The sequence below is a fragment of the Corella eumyota genome, chromosome 3 (assembly GCF_963082875.1).
Source record: "Corella eumyota chromosome 3, kaCorEumy4.1, whole genome shotgun sequence".
Classification (NCBI taxonomy): Eukaryota; Metazoa; Chordata; class Ascidiacea; order Phlebobranchia; family Corellidae; genus Corella; species Corella eumyota.
The window spans coordinates 4,810,489-4,837,875 of NC_137492.1; the positions used below are offsets into that span (position 1 = coordinate 4,810,489).

Here is a 27,387-nt window from a genome sequence, read left to right on the forward strand (position 1 = left end):
TGAAAACAAAAAATAAGCGAGAGGTACTTAAAGGCTAAGAGAACCACATATATTGTTATTTGACGTGGGTCCATTATTTTGTATACCAATAAATATGTGTCCGTTTTCGAAAAATATTTACCTCATTTTTGACCCAAAAAGTTAAACATTTTTTACTTGAATTTTTGTAAAAAAATTTTAAAAGGAATAAATGTAAAAAAATGAGCATAGAAATATACAAGAATTTTTAAAATTAACAAATTGGTAAATAACTTATGAAAGTTTTTTTTGAACCAGTATTTCAAAAATTACTATTTTTTTACTTTAAACCAATGTCCCAAGTTTCACAAACACCAAACTCGTCAAGCCTAAATTATTTTTATTTTGCGCAATATATAACATAACACTTACATTCTTTTATCCCTAATCAAATCCAACAAAAAAATAATGTGAAATAACATTTATTCTGAATCCTATGACTTTATTAAAAACAATCATTAATTTAAAAGCATTTTCGGTGGACGATGGATGGACCAGCTTCGTCGTATTCTTGTTTGGTGATCCACATCTGTTGGAAGGTGGAGAGGGATGCAAGGATGGAGCCTCCGATCCAGACGGAGTATTTCCTCTCTGGAGGAGCGATGATCTTGATCTTCATGGTGCTTGGAGCAAGAGCAGTGATCTCTTTTTGCATCCTGTCAGCGATACCTAAAAAAGTAAATAAATGGTTAAAAAAATAAATTTAATTTTGGGTAATTATTTTCGTCAAAAAATTAAATTTATTAAATGCATACCGGGGTACATTGTAGTGCCTCCGGACAAGACATTGTTGGCATAAAGATCCTTTCTGATGTCGATGTCGCACTTCATGATGGAGTTGTAAGTGGTCTCGTGAACTCCGGAAGATTCCATACCTGTTGGAGAGAAATTTATTATCAAAAATTTAGGAAAAATTAAATAAACGGCAAAAACTTTCCCATTTGAAATAGCGCACACTTACACATCGAGGATAAATTAAGACAAAAAATTGCGTCACCACGTGGTCTACAGACGGCGTAACGTCACACTTACCGATGAAAGATGGTTGGAACATAGTTTCTGGGCATCTGAATCTTTCGTTACCGATGGTGATGACTTGACCGTCAGGAAGCTCGTAGCTCTTCTCAAGGGAGCTGCTGGAGGCGGCGGTTGCCATCTCCTGCTCGAAGTCGAGGGCGACGTAGCACAATTTCTCTTTGATGTCTCGAACAATTTCTCGCTCGGCTAGCATTCGAAAATTTACGGTTAAAAAAGTTGTTGTATAAAGTTAAAAAAAATGCCAAATTTTGGAAAGGATTTTCAGTTTATAATTTACATTTTTTGGTTAGAAGTAACAAAGATATACGTTTGAGTATTTTATCAAGAAGCCTAAACAATTTTATATTTTTTTATCAAGTACCCTAAAAAATTGTTTGTCTTTTTTTAGAGAAAAAATGATCTAGTTTAAAGCGGTGTTTTTACCTGTAGTGACGAAAGAGTAGCCTCTTTCGGTCAAGATTTTCATCAAGTAGTCAGTAAGGTCACGACCGGCCAAATCCAATCGCATGATGGCGTGGGGGAGTGCGTAACCTTCATAAATGGGGACGTTGTGGGAAACACCATCTCCAGAGTCAAGGACGATACCTTAAAAGATAATTTTATTTAACAGGCTTCCTTAAATTAGGCCACCTTTTTATGGCTCCAGCAACAAATTTAATCTTGTTTTAATAATAACTTACCGGTAGTACGGCCAGAGGCGTACAAGGAAAGTACAGCTTGGATGGCGACGTACATGGCTGGTACGTTGAAGGTTTCGAACATGATTTGGGTCATCTTTTCACGGTTGGCCTAGTAAAATAAAATTTTAATAAAGTAAATTAATAAGAAAATTATAACACCAAATGTAGCTAATAGCATTTCATTTGTGCCAGACAGTATTTTTAACTAAAACTAATTGGTTAAAACCGTTCTAAATAACCCACTATAAATGTGTCAAACTTACTTTGGGGTTAAGTGGGGCTTCAGTCAAGAGTACTGGGTGCTCTTCTGGGGCAACTCGGAGCTCGTTGTAGAAGGTGTGATGCCAGATCTTTTCCATGTCGTCCCAGTTGGTGATGATTCCGTGCTCGATGGGGTATTTCAAGGTAAGGATACCTCTCTTGCTCTGTGCCTCGTCACCGACGTAGCTGTCTTTTTGTCCCATACCGACCATGACACCCTAAAAGAAATATGTACATGTGAAATAAATGCAGAAGAGTTCATGCTTGGAAAAATATCATTCACTTAAGAAATATTGCCAAATTTATGTAAATGGATAAAAATAGGCCATATTACTAAAAAATAGATAAAAATAGGCCACATTTATGAAAAATGGATCAAAAATAAGGGTAACAGCGTACAATAAGCTTTTTAATATGAACTTTGCCTTTTTTGAATTATCTTATAAAATTTTGCAACTAAGGAAATATACTAAGATATATATACTACAATAATAAAACATGGTGTACCTGATGTCTCGGGCGACCGACGATAGATGGGAAAACGGCTCTTGGTGCATCGTCACCAGCAAATCCGGCCTTGACTAAACCTGATCCGTTGTCGCATACTAAAGCGGTTTGTTCTTCTTCTTCGTCGGACATTGTGATATGTGTTCTGTTATTAAAAAATATTAAAAAAGGTAAAATTTAAAATTAATTTTTTTTCGATTTAAAAATAAATGTTTTTAAGAAATGGGAAAGGTTATTCTTATAACTTGTTATTGCTTTGCAATCATGCTTCCTTTTTTGTATAACCTATCCTTTATTTAAGACTTAGTAGTAGCCTTATCTTTGTTTAAAGATTAGTAAATACAGTGTTTTAATAAAAGTTAAAAATAAATTTGTATTTTTAAATTATTACTCGTTAAATATTTATTTCGCTGAAATATTACTTGCTAGACTCTTAAACTATGTAAGTTCCACCTTAATACTGACACCGCGCGGTTATTATTTCATGCCAATGTTTTCTATTTTTATCAAGGTATCTCATTGGGGAATTTAGTCTGTATTGCATCAGCTTAAATCATGGCACTTATCTTTCTTTGATAAGGACCCATGACAGCAGCTGGATATGTGATACAGCGCGCCATATATGGATATGTTATTTCCGTATGCCAATACCAATAAGTTAACCGGCAAAATTATATATAGATACAATAAATTAAGGTTATTTTATTACTAGGGTGTAAGGTTATATATTATTAAACATAACATAAAAATGTTAGGCTTTGGCAAAAAATAACTTGACCTTTGACAATTTTAAATACAAAATTCATTTTGCAAATAGGCCCTACAGTTAAAAGTTAACTAATATTTTACTTGGTTATAGCTATTTAATTTTTATAAAAAATATTAAAACCAATAATTTTAGCCTTCAAAAAAATGTCATTTAATTTGAACAAATAGAGAAAAAATAATTTAATTTAAAAATAATACTTTAAAAAAAATCTAAAATATACCAATAAACTTTATAGTCAACTAAATAAAAAATGTACAGAATGATAAATTCCTAATAATAAAAACACAATAGTATTTCTTCCATTTAAATTAACAAAGTTTTAAAATAGTTAACCAACCTTTGGAAGGTAGAGCGATGAAATCAAAAGTCTCTTAATGCTTCTTAGCTAAATTGCTGACTGCGAAGAATTTCTACCAGGCCCAACAATTTATACCGTTATGCGGCTGTTTGGCTTGCATACCAGCATCCTTGGGGACTCTACTACTTTACTTGTGACGTCACTTTCCCACTCCTAATATGGTACCGGGATTGGGAATCTAAATAGACGCTATCGACTGATAAGCAGACGCACTTTAAAAGTTACTACGCCTGCACATTTGTTAAATAAGGAACAGGCCTGCAAGTTTTCCCGGGCCATATTAGGGGTCGATTTGGCTTGTGTGATTTATGATGGGCGTTACCTTTCTTTGGAAATTGTAGAAGGAAAGAGTACTGTTAAATGGGTTCAGCTATTTATTTATTATTTAAAAAAGTAATTTAGATAGTAAGGTTAAAATATTGCCACCTTTCTAAAAGTTTCCATTTACTGTAAAAATTATTATTTACAGTAAAAATGGTAATTAAATAAAAATTGATAATTTGTAATATTTACAATATTATAAGTCTTTTTTTAATGGGAATATTAAAATAATAAAAGGGTGTTTGATTTAGTTTATCCTTGCAAATATATTGTAATAGAAGGTTTAGTAAAATATTATAATTTTTTTGTGGAATAAAAAAAATGAAAAACAATGCAATTAATAAAGCTCACTCTCTTTAAGACAATATAAAGATTAATTTAAAATTAATACATGCCATAGATACTTATAAAAGTTTATTTATTTTCAACAGAACCTTAAGACAATTTTTTTTACGAACTCTTTTTGATTTTAGATCTTACCAAATATGAGTAACGGGGTAGTAGCACTATGACATAATAATTAAGCGTGTGCAATGCCGTAGTCCAATGGGAATACTTCAACGTTTTCGTCACACGTCGACAGATCTGCAGCAGTCTATATTTGTAACTCAGTGATGACGTTTTTCTTCTGGGAAATGCTTTGCTTATACTAAATTAGGTTTTAGCTTACTATTGCCCATTTAAATTCATTTTTTGGTTATGAAATCTAACAGGTCTAGCTAGCTATGACATCACTTTTAAAAGTCATCTGAACAATGCTAAAACTAGTTTTATGTTGTTATATAATAAACATACCAATTTGTAGTATATTTTGGACAACTTTGATGTAGTGTTTTTTTCTGATAAATGGCCATTTTAAAACAGCTGTTTTGTAAATTTAACCCATTCCTAACAATAATTTATTTATTTATGTGTAATGTGATATTTTTTCTGTCATAGGGCGTAGTAATATTTACAGTATTTTATTGGGTAAGAATAAGTACAATCGTCACAACCCCGTATCACGAATACCAACACAATTCAATACATTTTAACTAACAAGTCACATGGTACAGCCCACGTGATAGAGATAAGGTGTAAACACGTGACTGTAGGTGTAAACACGTGACTAAATGCAGATAACAACTTTAAGTAAATAAGAAAATGGCGGATTCGTTACAGCATTGCCTTATACAACAGTTATATGTGTTGCTTTATACAAAAGCCCATAAAACGTTATCTAGATTTATGACCTAACTACACTACATAAGGTCCTTGGTTCGATCCTGAGTGATTTGTTGTAGCGCCCTCAAGTAAGGCGCTATAAACGGTATAAACTCCTGCTGAGCCCATACCTAAACAGCAGTTAAACTTTCGGACAATTTGCAAACTGCCAAAGGCAACTCGAGACTAAGTTGGGGTAACTATAGCGTGTGTAGCGTCCTTGAGTAAGGCGCTATAAACGGTAAGAACTCCTGCTGAGCCAGCACTTAATCAGCAGCATAATTACTGGTCAATTATAATCTATAATATCCCAATCTGCCACAGGCAACTCGAGACTGGGTCGGAGTAACTGATGTGACTCTATGTTTAAGTCGCGCATTCGACTTTCCCACATCGAGGATAAAGATATATACAAAAAAAAAAAAAAAAAAAAAAACTAATGTTACTCTATGTTTAGGTCGCTCATTCGACTTTCCCACATCATAGATAAAGATATATAATAAAAAAATTTCTGTTAAATTTAACACTAAACAAAACTTACGTGATAAGTTAGCTATTGTCAGAAATCGCTTGTTAACACAAAAACTTGTAATAATATTTTTATAATCAACAAATTGGCAACAAACGCTTATAATTTTTAAACCATAGGCCTGCAAAATGTCAATAAGCGAATTAAAATAATCTGTTTTTGAATATTCTAAAAAATATATAATATTAACATATTAAAGAGGTAAACTCAATAGTTTAAATGAGGATAAATATTATTTCACTAATTAATTCAAAAAAACAAAACAATTAGCGTTGGAATGTCAACACAAGAATTGTCCTAGACCAAAACGCGGAAGCGTGATTTTGTGACGTCACTAATTAGTCCTTTAAAGTTTTTTCTTGCTTTACTCTCCTGCTATGCGCACGTGTTTTTGAGCTCCGTTCTTAGATGTCTCTTTATTGGTAAGTTTGTTACAGTTTTAGACTTTTTGCTTTATTAAAGATAGTTTATATTGTTATGTCATAAATAAAACGTTATTTGTTAGTAATCAATAGTTTGTGTTAATATATTATGACGTAAGAATTATATAAATTCAATGCGGCGCACCTAAGTGACTTTATATTGTAGTTGTTGTAAGACAATTTACGGCATTGTTATGTCACAAATTATATTATGATCGGTTTAACGCAATGTTAACGTGTCTTTTGCTAATTTTTTGTTATTTTTTACTAATAAGTCAATTTAAATGATTAAAATAGTGAATTATTAGGCTAAAACGATAGTGCGTTTATGCCACGGACTTCCTGTAGTTAGGTGAAAAATTTTGCAGCTCGAAAGTAATTTGTGAATATTTCGGTAAAATAAGGCGGCAATTTCGTCGTGAACTTCCCGCGTTTTTTGCGGGCTAATTTTACTTACGGCCGAGTCTTCTGGTCCACCGTTTGGAATAGTTTGTCAATTAAGGTTACGCATGGATAAATACGCTGGTTATTCTAATTGTCCTAAAATTTGCTAAACCGATTTGTAGGGAAAAAATTAAAAAATGGTACGTAAAACTTATATTTGCAAATGTAACGAATCTTTCATTTGATTATATCATCTAAATGTTTTATCTTGAGATGCCTCTATACCTTGTTTACTTGCCCCTATTAGTGCGCGCTTTTACTAGATCACCTGACCTGTTGGTTAAAATGTTTTAAAATAAAAAACGCGGAATTAGGCATTTTTATATTTTTATACCTGAATCCTAAGTAGTTAATTTACAAACTAAAGACATAACAAACGGCGGATTTTTAAGCGTTACAGTTAATTGTTCAAGGCATTCCTGGCCCATTAGGATTATATTACCGGGCTACTTACCATGTTGCGAACGCCCCCTGGTATTCCCTCTTCTAATAATGACGCCGCTTATGATTCAAAACACGCTGCGTTGAGAAGTTATAGTAACCCTTTATAACTAATTGGGCATCTTTAGTTGACAATATTTTTAAAATTCTGTTTTGTTTATCTTATTGTTATATTAATGTTATGCTAATGGTTACAGTGTCCTAATATTATCTACAAAATATTACCTACAATTAAACAATTTTAAAATGTATTTTATTATTGCAGGATTTGGATTGTTATTGGAAAACTTCAACTGTTTGTAAATTTGCATGTAATTTGGAAAACTTTAACTATTATGCTGATTTGAATGGAATTTGGAAAACTTTAACTGTTATGCTGATTTAAATGGAATTTCAAAAACCTTGGGTGTTGTTATGCTGATTTATTTAAGTAAGTTACAAAACTTTATTGTAACAAAAATGACTTGTACAAACATAAACAATATCATGAACAATAAATGTATATAAATTATTAACAGACAATTAAGACAATATTGTAAAAAAGACTTTAATTTTTATATGTTTTTGATTACTTTTCATTCTATTTACAAACATACGCAGTGATTGTAGTAATTATGTTGAAATTCAAATTTATTGTTTTTCAAAATTTTTATATATATTTTAAACATTTTAATTATTTATCGTTTTACTATAAAACGAACGCAATGATTTTATTACTTAAAAAAACACAAGTTTATACCTGATTAATTTAATTTTAAGAAAAAGTCTGCCTAGCAATAATATAAAGGTTTAAGAAAATTTGTCAACTAAACTAATGGTGTTAAGTACTTGCGAATTAACTTTAATTAACTTTAACTTTAGAAATGATTAACTTTAACTTAGAAATCTGAACAATATTTTATTCTAAAAGTTTGGAGCTCGAGTTTACAAATATTTATTACCCCCCTCCCCCCCTTTTCCCTCCCCCAAATTGCATGTATGCTGCATGAACTGCATGGGTTTTATTTTTGCATGGTGTTACTAACTGCTGCTGCATTTGCTATCTGCGATTATATTTATCAGCGCTCAAGCGAGCTTTTGTGAAATTGGCATATCCCCCCCCAAAAAACTTGATATTCTAAAAGTTTTAAAATAAATATTGTTTAGTTTTTAAAGTTAAGTTAATCTATTCGCTACTTCTTTACACCGTTAGTAAATTTGACATTTATTTTAAATTGGCATATCATTGTTAGGTATTACTGGACATTAAAGTTAGGTTAAACTGAGTTAGTTTTTATATAATACACAAAAAGAGTTAAAAATATATTTTTATTTATTTTATATATTTTTATTTATTTGCATTGGTGAAATACTTAAAACAATGGTGGTTTATAAACAATTGACAAAAACCTCAAAAAAATCATTTAAAAATTCATCAAATAACTTTTGACAATTGTATGATTATAGACATTAAACATGTCTTTAACAATTATGACAATGCATTTTTTGGCAATGTAACTGTCATGCATTTATTGTCAATCCAAGGGAAAAAAAACAAAATTTGGAAAAAAAAGGAAAAATCTAAAGAAAACTGGAATCTATTTTTTGGCAGAAAACTGGGATCTATTTTTTAAAGGAAAACTGGGATCTATTTTTAAAGGAAAACTGGAATCTATTTTTTGAAGGAAAACTGGAATCTATTTTTTGAAGGAAAACTGGAATCTATTTTTTAAAGGAAAACTGGAATCTATTTTTTAAAGGAAAACTGGAATCTATTTTTTAAAGGAAAACTGGAATCTATTTTTTAAAGGAAAACTGGGATCTATTTTTTAAAGGAAAACTGGAATCTATTTTTTAAAATAAAACTGGAATCTATTTTTAAAGGAAAACTAGAATTTATTTTTAAAGCAAAACTGGAATCTATTTTATGTAGGAAAACTGGAATCTATTTTTTAAAAGGAAAACTGGAATCTAATTTATGTAGGAAAACTGGAATTTATTTTTTAAGGGAAAACTAGAACCTTTTTTTGAGGAAAACTGGAATCTATTTTTTAAAGAAAAACTGGAATCTATTTTTTAAAGGAAAACTGGAATCTATTTTTTAAGAAAAACTGGAATCTATTTTTAAAGGAAAACTGGAATCTATTTTTTAAGAAAAACTGGAATCTATTTTTTAAGAAAAACTGGAATCTATTTTTAAAGAAAAACTGGAATCTATTTTTAAAGAAAAACTGGAGTCTATTTTTTGAAGAAAAACTGGAACTATTTTATTAGAGGAATACTGGAATTATTTTCATTAGAGGAATACTGGAATTATTTTATTTAAAGAATACTAGAATCGGTTTTATTAAGGGAATACTGGAATTATTTTATTGAAGGAATAATGGAATCTGTTTGTTGAATAAATACTGGAATCATATTATTAGAGAAATAGTGGAATTTTTCTGCAAATAAAGCAACCAATTCAACAATTTGGATCTTCTTGGCTCCAGGTAAAAAGTTAAATTGTTTATTTTAAGAATACTTACAATAACCATTTTTATACTTGAACTTGATAATCATCTTTATATATCTAATAATAAGTTTATATTTTTATAATCACGATAATTAAAACATATATAAAAAATAATTTAAAAGGGTTAAAAATATTAAATTTTATATTATTTTTAGGAGGGATTTAAAGACGCGGACTTAATCATTCATTTAACATAGCTACAGCAATTATAATATAAGGTAATTATAATTATAACTTGTATTTATTAATATATAATGAAGTTTAGTGGACAATGTTTATATATACACATATTTATATATATCTTCTATTTATGGGCCTACAAACTAAATAAAAATATTGTTTGTGATTTTTGGGTAAATTTTATTGGACAAAGTTAGTTTCAAGTTGCAAACAAATTATGACATACTATCGACAACGGTATGATAAAAAAAAGGTGCATGATATTTTCCTGCCTTAACCGTTCTTTATTTATAAAAGTATCTTATATTAAGGTTACTAGATTCTAACACAATTTTTTCTGATTTTTAGATTGCTGTACATACTTGAAACAAAGCAAATAATTATAAGACAAGTTCACTGTTAAACTATCCAACAATAAAAGGTAATTTTAATTTTTAGTATTTAATATGCAAGTGGTGTTACTGATTAAAAAAATATTTAACTTAACTTTATCGGTTTACTATTTCTTACTCATCTTAGCTGACTAATTTATATTTAATATAGAAATGGCCGTAAAACAACTTAGATGACATGATTTTGTATGTTTAGTAATTTTGATTTATTTTTACAGGCAAAGTTACAACGCCTAGTTTGGATTAAGGCTTTTAACATAAAAGCAATGAAGTTTAAAGCCATTCACATTAAAGGTAATTAGAACTCTTAAACATATTATTTGTAATGGTAATTATTTGTAATTATTTGTAATGCCAAGCCAACAAATAGCTCTGCTTAGATAAGCAATAAGTAAATGCTAGACTAAGAATCGCTAACAAAACATAAAAATATTAATAGTTAACCTATGGCATGCATCTATTCATTTACTTGTTATTATCAACTAAAATAGTGTTTATTGGTTGGTTTAACTTACGAATCGGTATTTTTTAAAAATTACAAACAGTTGAATTAATATATTTTGTTTTAACAGAATGGTTTAAGGATGATAATTATGCAAAACGGGCATCACGGAATTGCTAGATCTTCAACTGCTTCAAAGTAAGTTGTATTTTATTTTTTGAAGTTTTTTTAAGCTGGGCTTTATATTGGTCCACTCTATAGTATTGTTCAATCTTAAGTTGAGAATTTTAAATTGATTCTTTATCTTAATGACCATTTATTTTGTTTTAGAGATCCCTCCATGATGTGGATTTCATTCTGATATTTCTGCAAAACGGGCATCACGGAATTGCTAGAAACTCAACTGCTCCAAAGTAAGTTTTTTTTTTTTTGAAGTTTTTTTTAGCTAGGCTTTCATAATGATCCACTCTGTAGTATTGTTCAATTTCATGATATAGATCACTGTAATTTTTTTGCTTTTGAATTGCTAAACAATAATTTTTCTGCATTAACAAAGATTAGTGGACAAAACAGATATAAGTGTTCCTATGATAAAAATTTAAGTTGAAAATTTAAAAATAGATTCTTTATCCTAATGCCCATTTATTTTGTTTTAGAGATCTTTTCATGATGTGGATTTTACACTGGACTACGCAATCAAACTTCAGTGGTCTAATACCACACAATCGCACTTTAGTGGTGTAATACCAATCGAATCTCGTGGTAAAAAACCTCATTATTTAAATTAGTTAACTCTATTCCTTTACTATTTAAACTCTTCTCGTTAATTTTCACTAGGCTAAGATAGCTCTAACGTTTGTTGCTTCGCCTCCTGGCACTTTCCAATTTTCTATTAACTGCAACATTGTTGCAACTAACGCCATTAAAAAAAGGGTAATGGGGGGGGTCATGATAGGTTAGGATAGGATAAGATTTTTGTAATTTCGCAGCAAATCTGGATGTATACGGATATCGGTAAACGCACGATTCGGATAACCGCGCGCAATTTCCGCCGCTCTCCATCATATTAGTTTTCTAACTGGTATGATCTTTTTACTTACTTTCTAATTAAAAGTTTGGTCAAGTATTTTCCATGCTTGGGTTAAACATTCCCTTGTATTTAAATGTTGTGAGTCTAGGTCTTCGCAGAGCATTAAAGGAGGAAAAAGATTTTGGATGAAGTCTTCAATTTTATGTAAAATTTCAATTTATTTATGTAGTTTGTAAAATGATATTTAAAAGTTGATAGTAGATAATTTGTGTTGCTGATGAATTTCTACAACACACTTTTATCGAACTCTGACCTCCAAACTCAGGACTGAAGAAACTCAGGGCTGAAAATGGAACAAATAAAGGTTGGTTGCTATGATGACCACTAATGTGGTGTCATAGTTTAAGTTAAATTCTTTTAAAAAAGGATTTTAACTTGAAAAAAATTCTTACAGAAAAGAATTTTAACAGAATGTGTTATAATATCACATTTTGTGTTGCGACGATCGCTTGTATGAATTGTTCATTCCTCGTATAATTCTTCTGTATAAGAATTTTAAATCCGGCTCGCTTTTATTCCGACGTTTTACACTCACTCGCGATTTCGCTGTACATAGTTCAGTAGAAAATTAATCAGAGAAGATATTATAGAAATTTTGGAACTTCAAAAAAAAAAACACAGTTAGCAAAAAATTCTTGTAAAAAGTTTTAAGAAGCATTAAGTTACCTATAGAATACAGTAAGAAAATTTATAAACTTAGATATTTCCAAGTTAGAAGCATCTTATTTTTAGCTCGGTGGTTTAGGTAATTTATTTAGTTTAAAGTATTTTTAAAGAATTTCAAGAATCAACAAAAATCAAAAAAAATCGAATCAACGTTTTCAAGTCGTCTAACAACTTCAATTTTTTGGTAACTATGGTCCCCAATGTAAGTATTTTGCTGGCATATTTTTTACCAAACTAACCCCTAACCATTTTCTTTTTTCAGCTCTACAGGCTAATTAAAGTTAACCCCTTAACCATTTTCTTTTTTCAGCTCCACAGGCTAACTAATATTAATCCCTAACCATTTTTTTTCAGCTCCACAGGCTAACTAATATTAACCCCTAACCATTTTTTTTTAGCTCCACAGGCTAACTAATATTAACCCCTAACCATTTATTTTTTCAGCTCCACAGGCTAACTAATATTAACCCCTAACCATTTATTTTTTCAGCTTCACAGGCTAACTAATATTAACTCCCAACTCATTTTTTTCAAGGCTTTCAGGTTTCAAGTCCACAATCTAAATTGAAGGAATTAAATATTAATCCAATCCAATCATCAATATATCAGTATAAATCATCACAGTTTTACAGTATTACAGTTCAGTTCATGTATACTTAGGTTATCCGTTCTTAGCGGTTCAGAACCAATAGCAGCCAGACCGATATTCTGCTAATAGGTACAACCACCGAGAGTTAGTTTTAGTCCGCCGTATACATCCAAAGGTTTTTGCCGGGTTTTATGGGTTTCTGACCTTAAACTTTTCTCCCGACGACTCCCATAAAATTCCGGTGTTGGCCTAGAACTAACCCATTGCTTTCTGGTTGACCTTGTCGTGGTGCAATGGCTTATCACCAACAAACCAGAGACCTGGTTTTGATTTTAACAAAATATTAATTCTAAAATTGGCATTTTTCTAATAAATTTCATCAAAACCAGGTCAAACAATTGTTAACCATAATTGTAAAACATTACTAAATTTTTTAAAGACAAAAAAAATTATTTAAAATTATATTTCAATTTTTTAAATATTGTTTTCTGTTTAGTTTATAGGACAACTACGATAATGTACTTTCCGGTTGAGATCTTAATTTTTATAAAAAGCTCTCAACTAAAATTTGCCTGTGATAATTTACTCGCACACCACAAATAGTAGTTTAATTGATTTTGTAGACTTATAAATTGAACATATATATATATATATATATATATATATATATTTATGTTTATATACTTTGCTTCACACTAAGCTTTATTATTTATAGATATACTTTCTACTTTCGATTTTAATATTTAAATATATTGTTTAAATTTATGATTGTTTTTTAATTTGTTAAAAGCCAGTTATGTAAAGCTGGTAATGTTACAATAAATTAAAAAAGGGAATTTATTTGTGATTTAAGTAAAAATTTCAATTAAAAAGCAAATTTTAACAAGCTGAATACTCTTTGCAATTAATTAATAATTGATATTGATTTATACCTTATTAAAATAAAAAAAAGAAATACCTTATTTTTTTTGCACCAACAAAAGTGACAGAAAAAACATTTACAATTAACAACATATTTATTAAAAAATTTATGAATTTAAACTTATAATTCAAATGGTTATATTATTAAAATCAATTTAAAATTTAGGCCTAATTAATAATACATACCTAAAACTGTCCTTAATTTTGTAACTTGGAATATTAAAAAAAAATTTAAAAACAGTTTTAATTAAATAAGTTAAGTAAATAAATGTTGTATGCAATAGCCTATTCAAAAATATGAATATTACATTACATACTAAATAAATAGTTTGGCATAATACAATTTTTAAAAAAATACTTAAAATATTAAAACAAATCTAAAAATAAAATAAAAGAATTTTGAAGAGTCACGAGATATAATAAATATTAACAAGTAATACTAATTGCCGATTTTTTAAATATTTTTGCTAATAGTTTTGCTGGTAGGCCTAATTTTAATTTTTGTTACTAAGGTATTATTTAAGAATGTCATTCATTTAAAAAAATGAATCTTAAAACCAAAATTTAATAAAAAATTTAGATAACTTTTTTTAAATTTTTTTTTCCTTTTTTCCTTTTTTTTTTATTTCAGTCACTAAATCTTTTTGATTTCAGTCACTAAAAACTACTAATTTTTTTTACTTTTTAGGGTAAAATTTTAATTATTATTTTATAAGTACTTTTTAATCGGTCTAATGACAAAAAAATTATCTCTTTTTATATTTAAATTAAATTTTTTTAAAATATTATTTTGTTAGTTAGTTTTTATTAAAACTAAAGTTTTATAATTATCGATGTCACTCATTTTAAATAATGTAACGTATTTATTTGTCTCTGTATACGTTAATGTTAGTTTTGTTCACATTTTTCTAATCAGAGTAGCACTAATTAGTTGGTTTTATCGGCCGGCAGACTCTCCAGGCAATTATGTGTAACCTAAAGGAACGTGACGTCAACAATTCCTCGAGTAGTTGCTAGCACAAGGTTTCTATGTTATAGTATAGAACTACGTAAGGGATTTTTAGACTGTGTAAAATTTCCTTTAAACGTTCCAATAGGTACAGTTTATTGGTGATAGCCATAATTATTTTTTTTATTTTGGTTTTTCGCGCATTGATAAAAGTAAATAATAAATACGATATACAATTAATATTACAACAATGCGACGGGAAAAAAAAAAAAAAAACTCATTAAATGGTTATTCCTTACACAAACTTTGCTAACGTTTTTTCGTTAAATTAAACGAAATGTACCGGAAGTTATCGTTAACCGTTAACGTTAAAATTTAATTAAAACAAACAAAGAAATGATCTTTTTAAAAAAAGGGATATTTTTTATCTTAATCGATATTTTAACTATACGAAAGTCAGTATAAACAAGGTTTTTAAAACTGACATAGGCCTAATGCCCAAATAACAGTGGCTGGATAGTGATCACTTACGTCGTTTAAAAATTGCAACGTTTAAACCCGATTAACGGCGATATTAAACATATATTCCTATATAACAATGTATTTACTTGTAAAATATTGAATTATCGAACTTAATTTAACGGAAGCACAATTTAACGAAATCCGAAAACGATTTTTAAAATTAACTAAAAAGTTAAATTTTAACAAAAAATTTAACTTCGTTATTTAACGCATTAACGATTTGGTGCCCACCTTTGCCTATAAGATCAAAAGGATATGATGATAACCGTATGATAAAGATTGGATTTAAATTCAAGCTATGCTTAAAAATTTGCAATTAACAACATAACCACAATGTCCGTCAAAATTTAATGTCAAGTTTTAATTTAATAACTATAATAAAATTGAAAACGAGTTATTTAACAATAATTGTAAAAACAAAAATTCTTTCAAAAAATAAGTAAAATAAGTAACAAAAGTTTTTAAAGCTATGTTTTATAGTTCTATTGCGAGACCTTATTAAACTTACTTATAACAAAGGCCTAACTTTAGGTGCACATCATTAGGTTACGAAAAAATTATTTTTTTGCTAAAAAAATTTTAATTCAAAATTAAATTTTTTATTTACCAACAGAACTGCATTAACCTAACTAACACATTTTTAAAATATTAGAAAAATATATTTATATTTTATAAAGTTATGACAAATTTACGTTATTCTTTTTAGTAGAACGAAAGTTTGAACTAATTTTTATTTTGGGTTTAATTAGGTCACGTGATATTTTTGGCCAATGATAAAGCATACAAATTTTTTGAAAAAAAATGAAAAATTTTAAATCGAAAAATAATTGTTGTGTTAGAACCGCACAGGTCCAATTACCGTGTTTACAAAATATTTTTCGAAAATCTTAATATTTATAAAAGTTATGAAACTTTTATTAAAAATTTATGAAATCTCAAAACCTAAAATTATGTATTTTATTAGACGCGCATTGGCCTAACTAACATTCAAGATAAAACATTTCGCGAAAATTTTCAGTTAAACAAAAGTTTGAGGTAATTTTTATTTTGGGTTTAATTAGGTCACGTGATATTTTTGGCCAATGATATTGCATACAAATTTTTTGAAAAAAAATAAAAAATTTTAAATCGAAAAATAATTGTTGTGTTAGAACCGCACAGGTCCAATTACCGTGTTTACAAAATATTTTTCAAAAATATTAATATTCATAAAAGTTATGAAACTTTTATTAAAAATTTATGAAATCTCAAAACCTAAAATTTTGTATTTTATTAGACGCGCATTGGCCTAACTAACATTCAAGATAAAACATTTTGCGAAAATTTTCAGTAAAACAAAAGTTTGAGGTAATTTTTATTTTGGGTTTAATTAGGTCACGTGATATTTTTGGCCAATGATATTGCATACAAATTTTTTGAAAAAAAATAAAAAATTTTAAATCGAAAAATAATTGTTGTGTTAGAACCTCACAGGTCCAATTACCGTGTTTACAAAATATTTTTCGAAAATATTAATATTCATAATAGTTATGAAACTTTTATTAAAAATTTATGAAATTTCAAAATCTGAAATTTTATATTTAATTAGACGCGCATTGGCCTAACTAACATTCAAGATAAAACATTTTGCAAAAATTTTGAGTAGAACAAAAGTTTGAGATAATTTTTATTTTGGGTTTAATTAGGTCACGTGATAATTTTGGCCAATGAGATTGCATACAAATTTTTTGAAAAAAAATAAAAAATTTTAAAACGAAAAATAATTGTTGTGTTAGAACCGCACAGGTCCAATTGCCGTGTTTAAAAAATATTTTTCGAAAATATTAATACTCATAATAGTTATGAAACTTTTATTAAAAATTTATGAAATCTCAAAATCTGAAATTTTATATTTAATTAGGCGCGCATTGGCCTAACTAACATTCAAGATAAAACATTTTGCAAAAATTTTGAGTAGAACAAAAGTTTGAGATAATTTTTATTTTGGGTTTAATTAGGTCACGTGATAATTTTGGCCAATGAGATTGCATACAAATTTTTTGAAAAAAATAAAAAATTTTAAATCGAAAAATAATTGTTGTGTTAGAACCGCACAGGTACAATTACCGTGTTTACAAAATATTTTTCGAAAATATTAATACTCATAATAGTTATGAAACTTTTATTAAAAATTTATGAAATCTCAAAATTTGAAATTTTATATTTAATTAGGCGCGCATTGGCCTAACTAACATTCAAGATAAAACATTTTGCAAAAATTTTGAGTAGAACAAAAGTTTGAGATAATTTTTATTTTGGGTTTAATTAGGTCACGTGATAATTTTGGCCAATGAGATTGCATACAAATTTTTTGAAAAAAATAAAAAATTTTAAATCGAAAAATAATTGTTGTGTTAGAACCGCACAGGTACAATTACCGTGTTTACAAAATATTTTTCGAAAATATTAATACTCATAATAGTTATGAAACTTTTATTAAAAATTTATGAAATCTCAAAATTTGAAATTTTATATTTAATTAGGCGCGCATTGGCCTAACTAACATTCAAGATAAAACATTTTGCAAAAATTTTGAGTAGAACAAAAGTTTGAGATAATTTTTATTTTGGGTTTAATCAGGTCACGTGATAATTTTGGCCAATGAGATTGCATACAAATTTTTTGAAAAAAAATAAAAAATTTTAAATCGAAAAATAATTGTTGTGTTAGAACCGCACAGGTCCAATTACCGTGTTTACAAAATATTTTTCGAAAATATTAATATTCATAAAAGTTATGAAACTTTTATTAAAAATTTATGAAATCTCAAAATCTGAAATTTTATATTTAATTAGGCGCGCATTGGCCTAACTAACATTCAAGATAAAAAATTTTGCAAAAATTTTGAGTAGAACAAAAGTTTGAGATAATTTTTATTTTGGGTTTAATTAGGTCACGTGATATTTTTGGCCAATGATATTGCATACAAATTTTTTGAAAAAAAATAAAAAATTTTAAATCGAAAAATAATTGTTGTGTTAGAACCGCACAGGTCCAATTACCGTGTTTACAAAATATTTTTCGAAAATATTAATATTCATAAAAGTTATGAAACTTTTATTAAAAATTTATGAAATCTCAAAACCTAAAATTTTGTATTTTATTAGACGCGCATTGGCTTAACTAACATTCAAGATAAAACATTTCGCGAAAATTTTCAGTAAAAAAAAAGTTTAGAGGTAATTTTTATTTTGGGTTTAATTAGGTCACGTGATATTTTTGGCCAATGATATTGCATACAAATTTTTTGAAAAAAAATAAAAAATTTTAAATCGAAAAATAATTGTTGTGTTAGAACCTCACAGGTCCAATTACCGTGTTTACAAAATATTTTTCGAAAATATTAATATTCATAATAGTTATGAAACTTTTATTAAAATTTTATGAAATCTCAAAATCTGAAATTTTATATTTAATTAGGCGCGCATTGGCCTAACTAACATTCAAGATAAAACATTTTGCAAAAATTTTGAGTAGAACAAAAGTTTGAGATAATTTTTATTTTGGGTTTAATTAGGTCACGTGATATTTTTGGCCAATGAGATTGCATGCAAATTTTTTGAAAAAAAATAAAAAATTTTAAATCGAAAAATAATTGTTGTGTTAGAACCGCACAGGTCCAATTACCGTGTTTACAAAATATTTTTCGAAAATATTAATATTCATAAAAGTTATGAAACTTTTATTAAAAATTTATGAAATCTCAAAATCGGAAATTTTATATTTAATTAGGCGCGCATTGGCCTAACTAACATTCAAGATAAAACATTTTGCAAAAATTTTGAGTAGAACAAAAGTTTGAGATAATTTTTATTTTGGGTTTAATTAGGTCACGTGATAATTTTGGCCAATGAGATTGCATACAAATTTTTTGAAAAAAAATAAAAAATTTTAAAACGAAAAATAATTGTTGTGTTAGAACCGCACAGGTCCAATTGCCGTGTTTACAAAATATTTTTCGAAAATATTAATACTCATAATAGTTATGAAACTTTTATTAAAAATTTATGAAATCTCAAAATCTGAAATTTTATATTTAATTAGTCGCGCATTGGCCTAACTAACATTCAAGATAAAATATTTTGCAAAAATTTTGAGTAGAACAAAAGTTTGAGATAATTTTTATTTGGGGTTTAATTAGGTCACGTGATAATTTTGGCCAATGAGATTGCATACAAATTTTTTGAAAAAAAATAAAAAATTTTAAATCGAAAAATAATTGTTGTGTTAGAACCGCACAGGTACAATTACCGTGTTTACAAAATATTTTTCGAAAATATTAATACTCATAATAGTTATGAAACTTTTATTAAAAATTTATGAAATCTCAAAATCTGAAATTTTATATTTAATTAGGCGCGCATTGGCCTAACTAACATTCAAGATAAAAAATTTTGCAAATATTTTGAGTAGAACAAAAGTTTGAGATAATTTTTATTTTGGGTTTAATTAGGTCACGTGATATTTTTGGCCCAATGATATTGCATACAAATTTTTTGAAAAAAAATAAAAAATTTTAAATCGAAAAATAATTGTTGTGTTAGAACCGCACAGGCCCAATTACCGTGTTTACATAATATTTTTCAAAAATATTAATATTCATAAAAGTTATGACACTTTTATTAAAAATTTATGAAATCTCAAAACCTAAAATTTTGTATTTTATTAGACGCGCATTGACCTAACTAACATTCAAGATAAAACATTTCGCAAAAATTTTCAGTAAAAAAAAAGTTTGAGGTAATTTTTATTTTGGGTTTAATTAGGTCACGTGATATTTTTGGCCAATGATATTGCATACAAATTTTTTGAAAAAAAATAAAAATATTTAAATCAAAAAATAATTGTTGTGTTAGAACCTCACAGGTCCAATTACCGTGTTTACATAATATTTTTCGAAAATATTAATATTCATAATAGTTGTAAAACTTTTATTAAAAATTTATGAAATCTCAAAATCTGAAATTTTATATTTAATTAGGCGCGCATTGGCCTAACTAACATTCAAGATAAAAAATTTTGCAAAAATTTTGAGTAGAACAAAAGTTTGAGATAATTTTTATTTTGGGTTTAATTAGGTCACGTGATATTTTTGGCCAATGATATTGCATACAAATTTTTTGAAAAAAAATAAAAAATTTTAAATCGAAAAATAATTGTTGTGTTAGAACCGCACAGGTCCAATTACCGTGTTTACAAAATATTTTTCGAAAATATTAATATTCATAAAAGTTATGAAACTTTTATTAAAAATTTATGAAATCTCAAAACCTAAAATTTTGTATTTTATTAGACGCGCATTGGCTTAACTAACATTCAAGATAAAACATTTCGCGAAAATTTTCAGTAAAAAAAAAGTTTAGAGGTAATTTTTATTTTGGGTTTAATTAGGTCACGTGATATTTTTGGCCAATGATATTGCATACAAATTTTTTGAAAAAAAATAAAAAATTTTAAATCGAAAAATAATTGTTGTGTTAGAACCTCACAGGTCCAATTACCGTGTTTACAAAATATTTTTCGAAAATATTAATATTCATAATAGTTATGAAACTTTTATTAAAAATTTATGAAATCTCAAAATCTGAAATTTTATATTTAATTAGGCGCGCATTGGCCTAACTAACATTCAAGATAAAACATTTTGCAAAAATTTTGAGTAGAACAAAAGTTTGAGATAATTTTTATTTTGGGTTTAATTAGGTCACGTGATATTTTTGGCCAATGATATTGCATACAAATTTTTTGAAAAAAAATAAAAAATTTTAAATCGAAAAATAATTGTTGTGTTAGAACCTCACAGGTCCAATTACCGTGTTTACAAAATATTTTTCGAAAATATTAATATTCATAATAGTTATGAAACTTTTATTAAAAATTTATGAAATCTCAAAATCTGAAATTTTATATTTAATTAGGCGCGCATTGGCCTAACTAACATTCAAGATAAAACATTTTGCAAAAATTTTGAGTAGAACAAAAGTTTGAGATAATTTTTATTTTGGGTTTAATTAGGTCACGTGATATTTTTGGCCAATGAGATTGCATGCAAATTTTTTGAAAAAAAATAAAAAATTTTAAATCGAAAAATAATTGTTGTGTTAGAACCGCACAGGTCCAATTACCGTGTTTACAAAATATTTTTCGAAAATATTAATATTCATAAAAGTTATGAAATTTTTATTAAAAATTTATGAAATCTCAAAACCTAAAATTTTGTATTTTATTAGACGCGCATTGGCTTAACTAACATTCAAGATAAAACATTTCGCGAAAATTTTCAGTAAAAAAAAAGTTTAGAGGTAATTTTTATTTTGGGTTTAATTAGGTCACGTGATATTTTTGGCCAATGATATTGCATACAAATTTTTTGAAAAAAAATAAAAAATTTTAAATCGAAAAATAATTGTTGTGTTAGAACCTCACAGGTCCAATTACCGTGTTTACAAAATATTTTTCGAAAATATTAATATTCATAATAGTTATGAAACTTTTATTAAAAATTTATGAAATCTCAAAATCTGAAATTTTATATTTAATTAGGCGCGCATTGGCCTAACTAACATTCAAGATAAAACATTTTGCAAAAATTTTGAGTAGAACAAAAGTTTGAGATAATTTTTATTTTGGGTTTAATTAGGTCACGTGATATTTTTGGCCAATGAGATTGCATGCAAATTTTTTGAAAAAAAATAAAAAATTTTAAATCGAAAAATAATTGTTGTGTTAGAACCGCACAGGTCCAATTACCGTGTTTACAAAATATTTTTCGAAAATATTAATATTCATAAAAGTTATGAAATTTTTATTAAAAATTTATGAAATCTCAAAACCTAAAATTTTGTATTTTATTAGACGCGCATTGGCCTAACTAACATTCAAGATAAAACATTTCGCGAAAATTTTTAGTAAAACAAAAGTTTGAGGTAATTTTTATTTTGGGTTTAATTAGGTCACGTGATATTTTTGGCCAATGAGATTGCATACAAATTTTTTGAAAAAAAATAAAAAATTTTAAATCGAAAAATAATTGTTGTGTTAGAACCGCTAATTACCGTGGTCCAATTACCGTGTTTACGAAATATTTTTCGAAAATATTAATATTCATAAAAGTTATGAAACTTTTAGTAAAAATTTATGAAATCTCAAAACCTAAAATTTTGTATTTTATTAGACGCGCATTGGCCTAACTAACATTCAAGATAAAACATTTCGCGAAAATTTTTAGTAAAACAAAAGTTTGAGGTAATTTTTATTTTGGGTTTAATTAGGTCACGTGATATTTTTGGCCAATGATATTGCATACAAATTTTTTGAAAAAAAATAAAAAATTTTAAATCGAAAAATAATTGTTGTGTTAGAACCGCACAGGCCCAATTACCGTGTTTACATAATATTTTTCAAAAATATTAATATTCATAAAAGTTATGACACTTTTATTAAAAATTTATGAAATCTCAAAACCTAAAATTTTGTATTTTATTAGACGCGCATTAACCTAACTAACATTTAAGATAAAACATTTCGCAAAAATTTTCAGTAAAAAAAAAGTTTGAGGTAATTTTTATTTTGGGTTTAATTAGGTCACGTGATATTTTTGGCCAATGATATTGCATACAAATTTTTTGAAAAAAAATAAAAATATTTAAATCAAAAAATAATTGTTGTGTTAGAACCTCACAGGTCCAATTACCGTGTTTACAAAATATTTTTCGAAAATATTAATATTCATAAAAGTTATGAAACTTTTATTAAAAATTTATGAAATCTCAAAATCTGAAATTTTATATTTAATTAGGCGCGCATTGGCCTAACTAACATTCAAGATAAAAAATTTTGCAAAAATTTTGAGTAGAACAAAAGTTTGAGATAATTTTTATTTTGGGTTTAATTAGGTCACGTGATATTTTTGGCCCAATGATATTGCATACAAATTTTTTGAAAAAAAATAAAAAATTTTAAATCGAAAAATAATTGTTGTGTTAGAACCGCACAGGCCCAATTACCGTGTTTACATAATATTTTTCAAAAATATTAATATTCATAAAAGTTATGACACTTTTATTAAAAATTTATGAAATCTCAAAACTTAAAATTTTGTATTTTATTAGACGAGCATTGACCTAACTAACATTTAAGATAAAACATTTCGCAAAAATTTTCAGTAAAAAAAAAGTTTGAGGTAATTTTTATTTTGGGTTTAATTAGGTCACGTGATATTTTTGGCCAATGATATTGCATACAAATTTTTTGAAAAAAAATAAAAATATTTAAATCAAAAAATAATTGTTGTGTTAGAACCTCACAGGTCCAATTACCGTGTTTACAAAATATTTTTCGAAAATATTAATATTCATAAAAGTTATGAAACTTTTATTAAAAATTTATGAAATCTCAAAATCTGAAATTTTATATTTAATTAGGCGCGCATTGGCCTAACTAACATTCAAGATAAAAAATTTTGCAAAAATTTTGAGTAGAACAAAAGTTTGAGATAATTTTTATTTTGGGTTTAATTAGGTCACGTGATATTTTTGGCCAATGATATTGCATACAAATTTTTTGAAAAAAAATAAAAATATTTAAATCAAAAAATAATTGTTGTGTTAGAACCTCACAGGTCCAATTACCGTGTTTACAAAATATTTTTCGAAAATATTAATATTCATAAAAGTTATGAAACTTTTATTAAAAATTTATGAAATCTCAAAATCTGAAATTTTATATTTAATTAGGCGCGCATTGGCCTAACTAACATTCAAGATAAAAAATTTTGCAAAAATTTTGAGTAGAACAAAAGTTTGAGATAATTTTTATTTTGGGTTTAATTAGGTCACGTGATATTTTTGGCCAATGATATTGCATACAAATTTTTTGAAAAAAAAATAAAAAATTTTAAATCGAAAAATAATTGTTGTGTTAGAACCGCACAGGCCCAATTACCGTGTTTACATAATATTTTTCGAAAATATTAATATTCATAAAAGTTATGACACTTTTATTAAAAATTTATGAAATCTCAAAACCTAAAATTTTGTATTTTATTAGACGCGCATTGACCTAACTAACATTCAAGATAAAACATTTCGCAAAAATTTTCAGTAAAAAAAAAGTTTGAGGTAATTTTTATTTTGGGTTTAATTAGGTCACGTGATATTTTTGGCCAATGATATTGCATACAAATTTTTTGAAAAAAAATAAAAAATTTTAAATCGAAAAATAATTGTTGTGTTAGAACCGCACAGGTCCAATTACCGTGTTTACAAAATATTTTTCGAAAATATTAATATTCATAAAAGTTATAAAACTTTTATTAAAAATTTATGAAATCTCAAAACCTAAAATTTTGTATTTTATTAGACGCGCATTGGCCTAACTAACATTCAAGATAAAACATTTCGCAAAATTTTTAGTAAAACAAAAGTTTGAGGTAATTTTTTTTTGGTTTTAATTAGGTCACGTGATATTTTTGGCCAATGATATTGCATACAAATTTTTTGGAAAAAAAATAAAAAATTTTAAATCGAAAAATAATTGTTGTGTTAGAACCGCACAGGTCCAATTACCGTGTTTACAAAATATTTTTCGAAAATATTAATATTCATAAAAGTTATGAAACTTTTATTAAAAATTTATGAAATCTCAAAACCTAAAATTTTATATTTAATTAGGCGCGCATTGGCCTAACTAACATTCAAGATAAAACATTTCGCAAAATTTTTAGTAAAACAAAAGTTTGAGGTAATTTTTATTTTGGTTTTAATTGGGTCACGTGATATTTTTGGCCACTGATATTGCATACAAATTTTTTGAAAATAAATAAAAAATTTTAAATCGAAAAATAATTGTTGTGTTAGAACCGCACAGGTCCAATTACCGTGTTTACAAAATATTTTTCGAAAATATTAATATTCATAAAAGTTATGAAACTTTTATTAAAAATTTATGAAATCTCAAAATCTGAAATTTTATATTTAATTAGGCGCGCATTGGCCTAACTAACATTCAAGATAAAAAATTTTGCAAATATTTTGAGTAGAACAAAAGTTTGAGATAATTTTTATTTTGGGTTTAATTAGGTCACGTAATATTTTTGGCCAATGATATTGCATACAAATTTTTTGAAAAAAAATAAAAAATTTTAAATCGAAAAATAATTGTTGTGTTAGAACCGCACAGGCCCAATTACCGTGTTTACATAATATTTTTCAAAAATATTAATATTCATAAAAGTTATGAAACTTTTATTAAAAATTTATGAAATCTCAAAACCTAAAATTTTGTATTTTATTAGACGCGCATTGGCCTAACTAACATTCAAGATAAAACATTTCGCAAAATTTTTAGTAAAACAAAAGTTTGAGGTAATTTTTATTTTGGGTTTAATTAGGTCACGTGATATTTTTTGCCAATGATATTGCATACAAATTTTTTGAAAAAAAATAAAAAATTTTAAATCGAAAAATAATTGTTGTGTTAGAACCGCACAGGTCCAATTACCGTGTTTACAAAATATTTTTCGAAAATATTAATATTCATAAAAGTTATGAAACTTTTATTAAAAATTTATGAAATCTCAAAACCTAAAATTTTGTATTTTATTAGACGCGCATTGGCCTAACTAACATTCAAGATAAAACATTTCGCAAAAATTTTTAGTAAAACAAAAGTTTGAGGTAATTTTTATTTTGGGTTTAATTAGGTCACGTGATATTTTTGGCCAATGAGATTGCATACAAATTTTTTGAAAAAAAATAAAAAATTTTAAATCGAAAAATAATTGTTGTGTTAGAACCGCACAGGTCCAATTACCGTGTTTACAAAATATTTTTCGAAAATATTAATATTCATAAAAGTTATGAAACTTTTATTAAAAATTTATGAAATCTCAAAACCTAAAATTTTCTATTTTATTAGACGCGCATTGGCCTAACTAACATTCAAGATAAAACATTTCGCAAAATTTTTAGTAAAACAAAAGTTTGAGGTAATTTTTATTTTAGGTTTAATTAGGTCACGTGATAATTTTGGCCAATGAGATTGCATACAAATTTTTTGAAAAAAATTAAAAAATTTTAAATCGAAAAATAATTGTTGTGTTAGAACCGCACAAGTCTAATTACCGTGTTTACAAAATATTTTTCAAAAATATTAATATTCATAAAAGTTATGAAACTTTTATTAAAAATTTATGAAATCTCAAAACCTAAAATTTTGTATTTTATTAGACGCGCATTGGCCTAAATAACATTCAAGATAAAACATTTTGCGAAAATTTTCAATAAAACAAAAGTTTGAGGTAATTTTTATTTTGGTTTTAATTGGGTCACGTGATATTTTTGGCCACTGATATTGCATACAAATTTTTTGAAAATAAATAAAAAATTTTAAATCGAAAAATAATTGTTGTGTTAGAACCGCACAGGTCCAATTACCGTGTTTACAAAATATTTTTCGAAAATATTAATATTCATAAAAGTTATGAAACTTTTATAAAAATTTATGAAATCTCAAAACCTAAAATTTTGTATTTTATTAGACGCGCATTGGCCTAACTAACATTCAAGATAAAACATTTCGCGAAAATTTTTAGTAAAACAAAAGTTTGAGGTAATTTTTATTTTGGTTTTAATTAGGTCACGTGATATTTTTGGCCAATGATATTGCATACAAATTTTTGGAAAAAAAATGAAAAATTTTAAATCGAAAAATAATTGTTGTGTTAGAACCGCACAGGTCCAATTACCGTGTTTACAAAATATTTTTCGAAAATATTTATATTCATAAAAGTTATGAAACTTTTAATCAAAATTTATGAAATCTCAAAACCTAAAATTTTGTATTTTATTAGACGCGCATTGGCTTAACTAACATTCAAGATAAAACATTTCGCGAAAATTTTCAGTAAAACAAAAGTTTGAGGTAATTTTTATTTTGGTTTTAATTAGGTCACGTGATATTTTTGGCCAATGATATTGCATACAAATTTTTTGAAAAAAACTAAAAAATTTTAAATCGAAAAATAATTGTTGTGTTAGAACCTCACAGGTCCAATTACCGTGTTTACAAAATATATTTCGAAAATATTAATATTCATAATAGTTATGAAACT

The 27,387-nt window shown here is 26.8% G+C and overlaps 1 protein-coding gene across 1 annotated transcript; it reads right to left on the reverse strand.

The window, feature by feature from the left end:
- Positions 1-341: 341 nt before the first annotated feature.
- LOC145745829 (actin, muscle-type) lies at positions 342-3,726 on the reverse strand. The gene is made up of 8 exons (XM_082563997.1): positions 3,611-3,726; positions 2,505-2,649; positions 2,000-2,215; positions 1,737-1,845; positions 1,480-1,641; positions 1,051-1,242; positions 774-893; positions 342-687 (listed from the first exon to the last, which is right to left on the reverse strand). Exons 2-8 carry the CDS (start codon positions 2,634-2,636, stop codon positions 482-484), a joined length of 1,137 nt encoding a protein of 378 aa, XP_082420123.1. The 5' UTR covers positions 2,637-2,649; positions 3,611-3,726; the 3' UTR covers positions 342-481.
- Between the last annotated feature and the right edge of the window lie 23,661 nt (positions 3,727-27,387).

What these genes read in the sequence shown, in the direction of transcription:
- LOC145745829 (XM_082563997.1), bottom strand. Translation starts at nt 2,636, where the DNA reads ATGTCCGACGAAGAAGAAGAACAAACCGCTTTAGTATGCGACAACGGA. An exon ending in AAGCCCCACTTAACCCCAAA is followed by an intron (nt 1,846 to 1,999) that starts GTAAGTTTGACA and finishes TTATTTTACTAG; the next exon opens with GCCAACCGTGAAAAGATGAC. An exon ending in GTTCCAACCATCTTTCATCG is followed by an intron (nt 894 to 1,050) that starts GTAAGTGTGACG and finishes TCTCTCCAACAG; the next exon opens with GTATGGAATCTTCCGGAGTT.